Here is a 14,266-nt window from a genome sequence, read left to right as displayed (position 1 = left end):
AAACAAGCTCTAACCCAGTGAAGAATTGTGCTGTGGGAGAGTGGAATAGAAGGATGGTAGAAATACTCTCACTTTCAGTGTTTAATTGTGTTCCTTGAGCCTGTGCCAGTCCACAGGAGCAGAGTGGAATACAGGCAATATGAGACTCAGAAAATTATCATTTCTGAGCTGGGCTTTTCCATCCAAGAGATGGTCTTCACAGTTGATGTATTTGAAAATGCATTTTAATGGATGATTGAATCTAAGAACAGCAGAGAAGAGATACAAGGAGCACAATAACTGAAAACATTGGGTTTAAAACTTCCTACATGTGATCTGCTAAAGAACAAAATGATCTAATGGGAACTGCTCTTGGGGCATGGTTACATTTGGGTGACGTTTGCTGCTTGCTCAGCATAAATCTCCTAAGTGTCTATTACAGGAGTTGTAGGGGAAGTCATTGCAGAGCTGAAAGCTTTTGTTTTTTGTGGAAGTGGTAGGCAAGTGAAGCAATCCATTGTAAATTGGTTTAAAGAAATCACAGTAGGAGGTAAAATAAGTTGTTGTTTGTTTGTAGTTTACTGCAACAGCCACTAGAAAATAATAGTGTGTGTGATATTATGTTGTCATGGGAGAAGTGAAAGTGTTTGTCTTTGAAAGTTCTTTTTTCCTGTTGTGTGAAACTTTAACACTTGTTTTTGTTATGGTAACAGAATTTCTGAATGCTTTGAGAGTACTTGTTCTTTTACAGGTGTTAAGGACTGGTTTCCTTGTAGTACTTTTAATTGTATTAAGTATAGGGTACAGTTAATCTTACTTAGTCCAATTAACATAGCCTCTTCTGTGGTAGCATTTCATAGCAGATTAATGCAATCAAAATTTTAATGAAATGAGCTGCTTGAGGCCAGGGTCAGTTATCTGATCCGCTTAGGGGGAGAGGACAACAGGGTTGTTTTCATTATAGAATGGAATTAATGTTTTGGGAGGTTTTGCTTCTTGATTTGTCCTCCTCTTCATTGCAAGTGCCGTGGTTGGTTTAATACTTACAAAAGCAAATGAAATTTTGGTTGACACCATTTTTTTCATAGTGACTGCCTTGAAAGTCTTTGTAAGACTGCTGCTGTCCTGGCCTCTGACTCTCTGTTCTAGTTCTTAGATACACTGTACTAAAACACATTTCTTTTTTCAGGAAAAGGAACCTCTCAGGGTTATACCACTTAAGGAGGTCCATAAAGTTCAGGAATGCAAACAGAGGTGAGGAGGGAAGCACTGATATCATGACAAGGGGTGGAATTCCCTGCTTGGTCATGGCCAGGCTGCTCCTTGGAGAGCTGTTCAATAACTTCACTTGATGTGTGCATGTGGGGTGTTCTTTCTTTATGGGACAGCACATTGTTTTGTGCATTAAATGGGTTCTTTGAGGGTTCTGTATTAATGTGTTTCAAATTTGCAAACTTGGCACAAGGGCAGAACAAGGGACTGTCATGGAACCAAGAGTTAGAGATGTGTGGGTGCTGTCTGGTCTGAGGCAGCAAATTCAGGAGTCTGTACACTGCTTCCATAATCTCTAAAACTTTAGAGGACATTAACTCATGTTGGGTGGATGAATCTGGCTGAAAGCACTCTTCACCCTGCTGTTTCCCTCCTACCAAATGGCAATATACTAAAGAATAATTGCTTTTGTAGCACTTGAGTGATACTGATTTTTCTTTTTCTTCTTTAGCAGACTACTTACATAAATTTGACTAGAATGATCTTTTTTAACATATGATTTAGAATGTTCTGATTAAAAATGTATGATAAATATATTTGACTTAATGTTATATGATTTTAAATGTTCCAATTAAAAATACATATACTAGCACATGTGCCACTGGTAAACTAAAGTCTTGGGGCTAAAATTAGTAAAAAAAATAGAGTGATAAAGAAATGCAAAAGTCAAACAGCAAATGCTCTGATTCTCTGCCAGTTCTACAGTCTTGTTAAAATACAGTGGGAAAGTTGTACTTGCTTTTGAACTATTTTTGTATTTCATTTGCAGTGATATAATGATGAGAGACAATCTCTTTGAAATTGTAACAACTTCTCGAACCTTTTATGTGCAGGTAATTTCTTTTTTTAAACTTTGGGCAAACCCAAGAGACTGCCAGAGTTAAATACACTTTAAAAGTGAAATAGCAGCACTTCTTCACTTTGACCATGGCATGATTTTCAGGGGGAGTGTGATCTTCAGGGTATTTTTACTGCTTTATATAGTGGTATGCATTTTATAAGTTCAGAGTAAGAAATGTCTGGGTTAAGAAATAAAGTCTGCTATGATCACGTTCGCAGGGGTCCGAGGATGAGGGAACAGATGAGGATCTGACTCCATGTTTCAAAAGCCTGATTTATTATTTTATGATATATATTATATTAGAACTGTACTAAAAGAATAGAAGAAAAGCTTTCATCAGAAGGATAGCTAAGAATAGAAAAAGAAAGAATGATAACAAAGGCTTGTGGCTCGGACAGAGAGTCCAAGCCAGATGACTGTGATTGGCCTTTAATTAGAAACAACCAATGTGGGCCAGCCAAAGACCCACCTGTTGCATTCCACAGCAGCAGATAATCAATGTTTACATTTTGTTCCTGAGGCCTCCCAGCTTCTCAGGAGGAAAAATCCTAAGGAAAGGATTTTTCATAAAAGATGTCTGTGACAGTCTGCCTGTAAGAAATGAGGTGCCCCTGTGTTTCAGTGGCACACTGAGCAGCAGGGTTAGCTTGTGCTGCAGGTGGTGGGGCAGTGGGCAGGCTGGGGCTGCTGTTGACCCTGGTGTTGTTGCTGGCTGCAGGCAGACAGCCCCGAGGACATGCACAGCTGGATCAAGGCCATTTCGGGGGCCATCGTGGCGCAGCGGGGACCGGGCAGATCGGCTGCTTCCGTACGTCACCCTGCGCCTCAGAGGGGCTGCCGCGAGCTCCTGCTCACTTGTGCCACTCACTCCTGCCTCTTCCTTCTGCCTTCCCTCTCTCCTGTCCTGTAGTAGCGTGGCCTCTCTGCATGAACTTTCAAACATCAAATACTTTGTGGTTTTAATGGAGCGCTTTTTTTAGTCCTACCTGTGACTTTCTGTGCATTGTTTGTCTTGAACATGTAGATAATGTAGTGCTAACCTGGAGAAGTCCAGTATGATCTGTCACTATTACTACTTTGGGAGTTAAATTAAAACTTTCTAATTCCTGTGAGGTGTTTCTGCTAATTGCTGTGTTTTGCAATCCGATGACAATATCCTAATTTCTTTGTAACAACTCTCACTGCTAAATTGTCATTCTCTATTGCTGATAGTTTATTGTATATAAATTTAAGCTAAGAGATCTGTGCTCACACAAATTAGTTCTTGCTGTTGGAAATGCAGTGAGAACAGCATCTTGTAGTTCTGAACTGGGGCACTGTGGCAAGTGTTAATATTTCTGAAGCCACATGGATGCCAGCATTTCATATCTACTAGCATTTCAACTTTATTAGCTGTTTAGCACAAAGGTCATTAACTTGTGGAAAGTAGTGGGAGTTACTCTGGTGTCACAGTGTCTCCAAGTATGCCCAGATGTAGCACCAGGAATACTTCACAGCTCAGGTATTGCATGCTGTGTTTTTCATTTTCTGTCTCTGGGATGTTTTGTAATAAACTGGATACATCATTACCCCCATAATCTGAAATCTAGTAATTCAAACCTGTCTTTTGACTACAAATTTGCATTGATACCATATTTCTGGTAAGCTAAGCTCCCTTCAGCCTAAGCTCCCAACCAATTTTTGGTAGCTGCTTCATGCTTTTATTTAAAACTTCCTGATACAAATTTTCTCTTTGTGGGGGCAATGAAGTCACGCAGGTAACTTTTCTTTCCGTGTGCTTTTTTTTCCTGTGGTTTTCTTTTTGTGTGGGGCTAACTGAGCAATGTAGCTATGACTGTCTGCATCACTTCTTGTTCCCTGTGTTGTCCTCTCTCCCAAGTCCAGGTGACTCTAATCTTAGCTTTGCACTGTGTTCCAGATGCGGCAGGCCAGAAGGCTGTCGAATCCTTGTATACAGAGGTATACATCAAGAACTGGTGAATGCAGCACGTATGTGGGCTCTCATGGAAACTTGCCTTCTTAACAGAGGGCTAGGACTAGACACTAATTTGCACTATAAAACAAACTAAAAAATAATGCTACCTGTTGTCATTACCATTACTGAAAACTAACTCATCAATAATATTGTTCACTCACAGGTTTGCACTGTTTTTTCTTGCTTTTAAAATGATTGGAAATGAAAAACACCAAAACCGCTGCTTATACATCAAAGCACAGTAAATAGTTAACTATAAGTGATGTCACTTTAATAGGAAAGCACTAAAGCTAATTTGCATGAGAGTTCATATTTCCATTTTACTTTACATTTGTTTTGAAACTGCGCCAAAGTGAGATTAAATGGAAGCTGCCCACAAACTAATACAGATGAGTGCACACAGAACATGCACGTTGTAACTCTAGGATTTGGAAGGCTCTAAAGTAGCCTGATCTGCATGGCTTATGAGATCTCTGCATGAAATTATTAGTTCAAACATAGAAGCATTATATAATAATGTATAATCAGTACCCTGTTCAAAGCAGGGCACCTTCGGAGTAGTGCAGCAGCACAGTCTCTTAACTGTGAAATTACAGCCAGTGTGGGTAGTAAAATCTGGATATCCCTCAGGGCAGCTTAGGAAAAATTCAGAGGTCTTGTCCTAATATCCCTTTTGTCCTATTTGGCGAAGTAAAATTATTAATAATAAGAAGAACAATAGGTAAACCAGTGACTCATAAGTTCTCTTAAAGCAAACTTTTTTTCCTTAAGTGGAATATCAAGGCAGGTATGAAGTAAGGCAATGTAAATGATGTGAAATACTTTAGTGAAATTGAACACCAAACTCAAGTCCAAAAAAAAGTTGCACAGGTTCATCCAATAACATTTATAAAAAGAAATATGGTAGTACTTGGCAAAATCCATTTTCATTAAATTTATTAATTCATATGTCATGAGAATGTCATAACATTCTAAAAGAAACTTGAAAAACTACAGTGGAAAAAAATAAGTATTTAATTTAGGATTTATAATTGCATCTTGGACACACATCTGTGATGGGTTTGGGGTTTATTTTTTTTGCTAACAAATGTGCTTGGGAAATGCCTTGATTTGTGTGTGCACATGGGCTGGCAGATTCCTTTAGTTCCTGGACTAACACTGGTGATGGCAGAACTGGCAGCAGCTGCAGCTCCTAATGCACACACAGTTCACTGCAACATTACACAGTATTTGCATCAGAGCATTTCAAACCCAGCACTGCTCAGGGATTTGAGAAATCCTGACAGAACTGATGGATGCAGTGCAGAGCCCAAGGAACTTCTTGTTCCTGTTCAGGAGGTCAGGCTATCCCAGGACATCCAAATGGCATTCCATGCCTGCTCTTCAGACAACTAAATCATTCCTGGGTAGTCTGGGGACTTGTTTATGTCAGTAAGTAAATGGTGGAAGATATTTTAATAGCTATGTAAAGGTCAGCAGAATAATGGTAATAAACACAAAACAATAACTTGCATGGAAGGAGTAGCTTAAGTATCAGTTTCTTTTCTAGGTCATTAACTTTGGAAATTTTTATATACTCATGATAGCTTAAAGTTTTTGTTTGGTTCTTGGGAGAAATTGGGAAGATTTGGTGCTCCAAGAACAGGGAACAGTAAAATGTGCACTACTTCAGGATCCAGGATATGAGTGTTTGATTTATATGAATAGATCTGAATCCATTTTTCTTTTGGAAAGATGTGACTTTCAATGGCCTTTAAAGTGTGCATCTTCAAGCGGTTATTTAACATCTTAGTAAAATGAGGAGCCTAAATTGCTGGACTAAAGTCTACAGAGCTGCTGTGCTTGATTTAAGAATTTCATCTCATTGAATGCAGCAGCTGATGTTGCTGTGAGCTCACACTCAGTAAAGCAGAGCCTCACAAAGCACCTGCCTCCTGCTGCCGTGGCTGATGCTTCGCTTTGTGTATTTTCTGTCTCCATATTTGTATTTATTTTGTTTTCATGGGTGTGAAATCTGAACGTGCATCTTTCCAACGTGCCATCAGCCACTTCACCTGACACATCCCCTTCTTTTTCCAGGAGCATCCCGAGTCTTCTGCCGAGCCCGGCCATGCTGTCCGTGCAGCCAGCTCACATTCCACAGCCCCTCACTGCAGCCCTGTGGCCCCAGCCCCTCACCCCAAACCCCCTGCCTTGGAGAAACGAGGATTTCACGAGTCTTTTACCAAGGCCAGGCCAAGGAGCTACAAGATCCAGGCTGTCGCTCCAAGAGAATCAACTTCCAAAGTGACTGACCGGGGTCCCTGGGAACCCCGGAGCAAAAATGGCACTCAGGAACAGGATCCTGGCCTTGTGGATCTGGATGATGCAAGCCTTCCAGTTAGTGATGTGTAGGGATGGAAGTGTTTGGAGAATGATCCATTTGTTCGGTCCTTTAATTTCCTTGCTCGGACTTTGAACCAAAGAAAATTCCAGGAAATGAGAACAAAAAAAAAAAAAAAAAAATAGAAACCGGAGCACTGCTGTTATATATATGTGTGTGTGTGTTCTGTGCACACATGGGTATATATAATGTGTGTGTGTGTTGCCTTTCAGCTGAGGGTCAGAGATGGACCTTAGGCGTTTTTTCAAAGCCTGATAGTAAATCACTTACTAGGGAGGGGCCAAACTGCACAGTTTAGGAAAAAAAAAACCAACCCAAAATGCATTAAACAAACAAAAAAAAAGTACTTGTGCAAGTAAGCAAGGTACCAGCAACTGCTAATTCCTAATCTGGCAGGTTTACTAAATTTGCAACTAATGCTCTGTTTTGGAGAACTTGTTGCCAACAAATGTGATTATTTAATTTCATCTTAAACTACAGTAAGATTTTAGGTAAATCTGAGAATTTTTTCTCTCCGTGACTTCCAGATACCAGGAAATGCACAAAATGTTTCTTCTGTTCTTTAAGACCAACAGTGTCAACTGATTTGTTATCAGAACAAGAATTCTGAACTCCCTTGGAATTCTAGTTATGGTGCTGTAAAATTTCCACTAAAATAATATTTTGAATAGTCAGCCTATTTTTGATGCACTCCTGAAGGTGGGTTATAACTTTTTGCACATTTGGATTTCCACGGACTGCATGTATTGGTGTTTTGGAGGGGGGGAGAAGAGAATTTGGACTTTGGAATTTGGACACTTTAGATCTTTTTAACTAAGTAGGGTTTATGTTGTGTTGCATTAGGCTTTGCAGCAATTATGCTTTCTTAAATGTTTAAATGTATTGTTTGGTTACTGTTTTGAGAATGATTTCCTTCCCAGTGCTTTGTGAGCAGTTCTTGTTTCTGTATTGATCAGTGGAAGAGCTCCTTTAGTTGTGTTGTTATTGGTACTGAACTGTTCCTAGTCCTGCAATCGTGGCCTATAACTTTTGGTGCACTAAGAATCTGAAGTGCCTGTGTTTTCTCTCACATTGTTGAAACACTTTGGGGTTAGTGATGTACACAGACCATTCTTACTGGGTTTGAGCGTTGGCTTGGAGTTGCTCTGGATAGCATAGCTTGAAACAGCTCTTTAAAACAAGATTTAAGCCAGGGGTACCAGTGTTCTGGTGTTGCACCCACTGCTGTGCAATATGTGTTCTTAAAAAAGTGAGTATTTGTTGTTTGTGTGCATTGTGTTATGGGGCATCAGTGATGCCAGCGAGGAGAACCTTTACATTTCAAGTATTGGATTAGGTGGTGTGTACTTTTCATCATTCTTGGAAAAAAAAACCCATTTGCTTTAATCCCAACCCCACAAATATCTCATGCTGCTGCTTACTGTGATCCCAGTTGTCCAGCTCTGTGAGACTTTCTTTGTCTGCTGGAACCTAAGATACATATCAGGCAAGTCCATCTTCTCTCCAACTTCCAAACTGACTTCCTCCTTGAGAGATATGGATGGCTTTACCACAGCAATTTGTTGATCCCAGGACGGAATAATTGGTGTCACATAAGAATGGAATATAATGAAATTCAAAACCTTAAATTATATCAGCACCTTCTTTTGGTTTTGGTTTATTTTTTTTTTAATCCATAAGCTAACTAACCACTGTCTCAAGGCAGTGGTGTCTGTAAATTACTGGTTTTGTTTGACTTTAGATATATGTGAAAACTAGCACAGAATTGGAAATTACTGTAAACGTCTGTACTAGTATTGTAGGTTTTAATTTCTATTAAAAGAAACCATTAGCTCTTTAAAAGCTTATTTTTTCACAAGTACATTCTGTGTGGAAGACATTGTAATATTTTTACTGTAGTCTAACATCTGAAATCACTTGCTCTGGTACAGCTTTCACACTGCATGGTCATTTTATTGTATTTTGGTATTGGCAATTTTACACATTGGGTGGAGGTAAAGCAGCTCCATTATGGGACTTACAAAAAGAGGGGGGAAAAGAGAAAAATGAAAAAAGAAATGAACTACTGTTGTAGTTCAGTAGCATAGGGAAATATTTGTGGTTGGTCACTGTCAGGGTCTCCTATTTATCAGTACTTTTATAAATCTATGAAAATTGTTAAATTATTTTAGAAACAGTGCTGTAAATATGTCACATTTAAATTGTCAATAAATCAGTTTGGGTAACTTAAAATAACATCTGGTTGAGTTTCTTTGCACCATGACAAGTATTTGATCAGAGCAATACATTCTTTTTCAGCATGTAAGAGATCAGATTCTCCTTTATCCAGCCATAGCATCTCTAATTCTTCAAATGTAATCAGGTTGTGTAGCCTAAGAATGAAATTGAACAGACCGAGCTGATTTTCTTGTGCTAATCTCAGTTTCTTCTGTGGAAGTTTTACATGTTATGCAGGGGATATTCATTAAAAAACCATTGTAACATGAATTTTTCTGTCTTTACACGGATGGATCAGAAGGGTTCTTTCTCAGAGATGCTTCCCTGAAATCCAGACTGGCCCCAGTTACCCAGATTCCACTGCCCCCACCTGGCTGTGCACTCTGCCCCTGCACTGAAGAGTAAATCACATTATTTTTATGGCCACAGATTTTAAACTCACTGTGTTCAAATAAAATACTTACAGAAAATGGAACTGCTGACTGCAGTGCACATTCCTGGGGGCAGCTGCTGAGGGGTGATGTGTTAGGATACAGTTTAATAAAGTGGAATATTCTTTAACCTTGTGGAATATCAGGATGTCAGCACCACCTAGGGGTCACACTCCAGCTTTAAAAATCAGTCAAGTCTAGTACTAATCTGCTTTTTAAGTGTATTTCATACTGAAAAATTGATCTGGAGACTCCAGTTGTTAAGTCACTGGGCTGTTCCAGGTTGGGTGGTTTTTTTTTTTTGTTTTTTTCTTTTTTGTTTTGTTTTTTTAGGGTTTTTTTTTTTTGTTATTTTTATTTTTGCTAATTTTTTTTATGTTTACTAGTAAGTATTATAATGGATGGAGAAATTACAGAGTGTACCTAATTTGGACACTCTGAAGGTGTGGAGTACATATTACTGTCTTTTTAACAATTCCATTTTAAATAATGGTGAGAGAGGTAAGAAATTAAAGAATATTGGATAGGGAATTTAAGTCTAAAACTTGAAGTTAAAGCAGTGAAGCCATGTATAGCTTTACCTTTTCACAGTTTCATTTAATGTCTTAATAATCTTCTGAACTTTGCAGAACAGCCTAAAATTATTTGATGCTTCAAGCCAGTGAGCTGCTAAAGCCCTTCTGAGGTGAAGTGAAATAGTGAAATACTGAATGCAGCTCTCTGGAGAACTGAAACCTGAATCCTGCCCTGGGAGTTGTGTCTGCCTGGATTTTCCACTTGAGATTTTCGGTGCCACCTCTGAGGAAAAGAAGCTGGTGCTCAATTGTGAAGGCACTGCTAATGACCCAGCAGCTGTTGAACGCTGCCCTTCAAAGTGTCACTTTTGACACTGTAATTAGAGATTTGCATTTCAAACGAGGGGAATTTTGCCTATCAGGATGCACAGTGAACGCATCCTGCAAGAATTTAAACCACTCTGCATTCGGGACACTTGAGTCACCTCTGCTCTCAAGGGATACTGATAAAAAAAATCCCAGGGGAAGAAAATGTGACATGGATTTTTCCGTCTTTGCAGGGATGGATCAGAAAGGTTCTCTGAAACCCAGCCTGGCCCCAGTGACCCAGATTGCCCTGTGCCCCTTCAGAGCGGTGGCAGTTCGTGGGGCAGTGGTTTATTTTGCTATAAATGACCAAGTTTCAGGTTCTTTCACAGCCTGCAGTGTCCTACGTGCGCTCCTGCAGGGAGGAAATGCCACCTGGCCGCAGAGACACGCTCGCTGCAGGTCAGCAATTGTTCCTTGGGGCAGGTCGCTTGGCTCCGTGTCAGGCTGTACAAAAGACACCCCGATGGCTCGTTTCGTTTGTAAATTGTGCCAGCAGTAATGCCTGTCGAGCGCCAGGGTTAGATTATATCAGGGGAAGAACGTGGAGTTTTAAATTCCCTGGGTTGAAGCCATTCTCTTTCAAAGCAGTGGCATTTTTTTCTTTTTATGTAGCAATGAATATAGTTTTTATAAAGGTTCGGTTTTTTACATTTTATGTAGCAATGAATGTAGTTTTTATAAAGGTTCGGTTTTTTTCTTTCAGTTTTTATAAGATTTCTCTTGTTATGTTAAAGTGGAGAAATCCTGGGTTTTTGGGAGGTGGGAGTAGGGTTGTTACACTTTTTCCCTCGAAAATCTGAAAGGAAGCCATTAAGGCATGCAGCAAAATAATGATAATAATGAATCGAACAGAATAAAGCTGGAAAAGCTTTCTGCAAAGTTGGGGTTTACTCAGCTATCAGCATTCCAGCCTTCCCAAAGCTCCTTCATCCTCTTTTCTGGCCAGAACCCTTCTCGATTCAAATTTATCCATTTTTCTCTGCCCTAATGTGCCCTTTTTCATCCTCTTCTTGCTCCCCCTTTCCGTGTGTGCCCAGGTGCTCCCAGGCTCGCAGGGCAGGCTGGCACAGCATCCCTGGAGCCCCGGCAGCAGTGCCCGCACTTCCATCCCTCCAGGGGAATTTCTGCTGTGTGATCTCTAGGTGGAGCCCCCTAACACCCAGTTCCCTGTGAAAAGTAGGAGATATTTTACCTCTGAGACTCCGAATATGTTTTTCAGTCCACGTTTCTGGCCTTTCTGGTGTTTAATGTCTGCTGTTCTGCGTCTGGTGGAGGAGAAATAATTAATTGCTGTTGGTGCAGCGCCTCTCAGGTCTGAGGCACTTCTGCACAGATCAGATAGGCAATTAACAAATTATTTTTCAGTGAGCTAATTTATTAACCTCCCCAAAGACTTAGCTCGGTTATTCTGGAAAGCAAGACGTTTATAATCAGATTTTGTGCACCTACAGCTATAAAATTAATATCATAAATTATTATATTTTTAATACTCAGTAGAAGATTTACATTCTTTCCAAGAAGAGTTTGAAGCTGATAGCGCTGGCTGATGTGTTAAAAATACATTTTTTCCTCTCTAGAACAACCCCCTATCAAAGGTGAGGATAAAAAGAGACACAACCATCCATGGACAGAGGATGGCAGAACCTGGAGCTTTCCCACTGTGGGTAATTTTTTCCTGCCTCTGGAGATAAGGCTGCAGTGGCTTTGGGCAGTAAATTATCTGACCACAGCAATGTGAGAGGAGAGCAGAGAGCCCGTCTGGGCTGGGGAGGATGAAACCCCACAATAATTCACTTATCTTTGAATATTTTGTTCCTGCTTCCAAATAGGAGTTGATGAGATCTTTCCTGATCCCATTGGGTTTTTTTTTTTTTTTGGGGGGGGGGTTTTTTTGTTGTTTTTTTTTTCTTTGGTTTGAATTTTTTTTTGCTGTTTCGTTGTTGTTGTTTGTTTGTATTTGTTTTTATTTAAATGGTTTGGGTTTGGTTTTTTTTTGTTTGGTGGGGGTTGTTGCTTGTTTCTTTCTTTCTTGCTAAAGCTCATCAGCTTTTGGTAAAGACTTGTCTTTAAAAGGGGCAAAACCCAAACCAAACAAAAAGCCCACAAAGCCGTTGATAAGCAATGGATAATTAATTACTTGGAAACATTTTGCCGTGATATCTATACATTATACATACATGTATATATCCCCCATATATATATATAAGAGGGTATATAAATGTATACATATGTACATACATTTAAAAATTTTTTAACTTGTAAATAGTTTTGAGCTTTCTCTTAGACTTGTTAACACAAATTATTTTAATATTAAGACAATTCTGTGAATTGTTCGATTTTACTTCTTGGGTCACTTTTGAAATCAGAGGATTCTCCTGAAATCTGTTTTCTTGCAGAATACAGAAGTTACTGGAAAACTACAGATTTAAGGAGTTCACACTGAAACTTTAACTGGGAACACTGGAATATACTTGGTTTCCAAGCTTCAGGTACTAACCAACAGTTTAGTAAGTTTTGCACTCAGTTTGATAAGTTTTTATGGTGTTCCCTGGGACAATTGGAATTCTGGTGCTTGGGAAGCTCAAATGGCTCGTTGTTAAACTTTTCTTAGTGGAAAATATTTTGAGTTATTTTGTGTCAGTGTAGTTGCTGACAAGTTCAACTCCTTGGTCGCAGCTCATCGAACAGTTAACAGCATTTCCTCTCGCCTAATGGGTTGTAAAGTTCATTAGCTGCTTGATTAGGTTATCGGCGCCTGATAAAGGTACGCTGAAATAATTATAGATTGGGAGTCAGTTCAAAAGTTTAATCGGCTTGTAATTTAAAAAAAAATTGGCTTTGCTGAGTTTCCAGCTCTGTTAAACCGCTCCCTCTCAGCTTTGGCAGGGATGCCCTGTCCCTCGGAGGGCGCTTGGTTGTAATTAAACCTCCTTGTAAGTGCCCGAAGAGCAGATGGCAGAGAGGCCGCTGTCCATAGGTTCTGGCCGGTGCCCAGCTGCCGGATAAATGGGATCAGCCTGCCTGAGATGGTGGAAAACTCCTTTTTTCTTTCTTTTTTTTTTTTTTTTTTTTTTTTTTTTTCCCTATTATTATTCCGGTTGATTAATCTTCTGCTAATTGCTGGTATCCACCTCGCCCTGCGGCTCTGAGCGTGTCGGGAGAAGCCGAGTAGGAGGCTCGGGAGCATCCTTGCTCCCATCCCTTCCTCCCATCCCTGGGGTACCGGGCAGCGCCTCCCGAGCCGGGAATCTCACGGGAATGCCGGCCATTCCCGGCGGGGAGTTAATATTGATATCAACTACCTGATATTTGCGTACATTTCCATAGAATGGATATATCCTTCACTCCTTCCACCCCATCCCCTTATCAGCCGGAAGCTTTATCGGCGCTCACTTTGGATTGTTTCCCCGTAATTCCCGAGGTGGGGAAGCGTTCACATCCCCCTGCCCTGGTTCGCACGAGCGCCTTATCGGCCTTTCCCCCCGATCTTAACCATTGCCGGCCGCGATTTCGGGGCTTTCAGCGCCGAGTTTCCCCGCAGCGCCGGACCTCCGGCTGTCCCGGGGAGGGAGTCATTGTCCCAAGGGGCTGTCTCTGTCCCGGGGGGATGTCGCTGTCCCGAGGGGCATATCGCTGTCTGACGTGTTAAAAAAAAACAATTCTACGCCTTTTCACTCTAGAACAACCACTGTCTAAGGTGGAGTTACAAAGAGACACAGCCTTCCATGGACAGAGGATGACAGACCATGGAGCTTTCCCACTATGGGTGATTTTTCCCCTCGGAGTGTCCCTGTCCCGGGGGGGCTCTGTCTGTCCCGGGGGGATATCTCGGTCCCGGGGGAGGTGTCGCTGTCCCGGGGAGTGCCTCTATCCCGGAGGGCTGTCTCTGTGCCGGGGGATAGCTCTGTCCCGCGAGAGGTACCGCGGTCCCGAGGGGGCTGTCTCTGTCCCGGGAGGATGTCTCTGTCCCGGGAGGCTGTCTCTGTCCCGAAGGGGCTGTCTCTGTCCCGAGGGGGCTGTCTCTGTCCCGGGAGGATGTCTCTGTCCCGGGAGGCTGTCTCTGTCCCGAAGGGGCTGTCTCTGTCCCGAGGGGGATGTCTCTGGTCCCGGGCGATGTCGCTGTCCCGGGGGGGCGGTGTGGGGGCGTCCCAGCCCCATCCCGGGGTGGGGGCCGTGCCCGCGCTCCGGTCCCGCCCCGCCGCGTCTCCCTTAAAGCGGCCGCCCGGCCCCCGGCGCTCTCACCGCGCTGTCCCCGCTCTCTCTCGCCGCCCCGGAGCCGCCGCG

The 14,266-nt window shown here is 41.6% G+C and overlaps 1 protein-coding gene across 5 annotated transcripts in view; it reads left to right on the top strand.

The window, feature by feature from the left end:
- PLEKHA1 (pleckstrin homology domain containing A1) overlaps nucleotides 1-8,685 on the top strand; it is a 31,263-nt gene extending 22,578 nt beyond the window's left edge. For 2 of the 5 annotated variants that reach the window (XM_063163048.1, XM_063163049.1), the window contains exons 9-12: nucleotides 1,169-1,233; nucleotides 2,021-2,084; nucleotides 2,811-2,900; nucleotides 6,147-8,685. In XM_063163048.1, the coding sequence (XP_063019118.1) occupies nucleotides 1,169-1,233; nucleotides 2,021-2,084; nucleotides 2,811-2,900; nucleotides 6,147-6,461 (534 nt within the window). In that variant the 3' untranslated portion in view covers nucleotides 6,462-8,685. Of the gene's footprint in view, nucleotides 1-1,168; nucleotides 1,234-2,020; nucleotides 2,085-2,810; nucleotides 2,901-3,976; nucleotides 4,082-6,146 lie in introns of all 5 variants that reach the window. The other 3 variants (XM_063163053.1, XM_063163052.1, XM_063163050.1) reach the window with 3 other exon arrangements.
- Nucleotides 8,686-14,266: the final 5,581 nt, after the last annotated feature.

Source organism: Melospiza melodia, chromosome 9 (assembly GCF_035770615.1).
Source record: "Melospiza melodia melodia isolate bMelMel2 chromosome 9, bMelMel2.pri, whole genome shotgun sequence".
Classification (NCBI taxonomy): Eukaryota; Metazoa; Chordata; class Aves; order Passeriformes; family Passerellidae; genus Melospiza; species Melospiza melodia.
The sequence above is the reverse complement of the archived record's forward strand: the minus strand, read 5'-3'. Positions and strand labels throughout refer to the sequence as shown.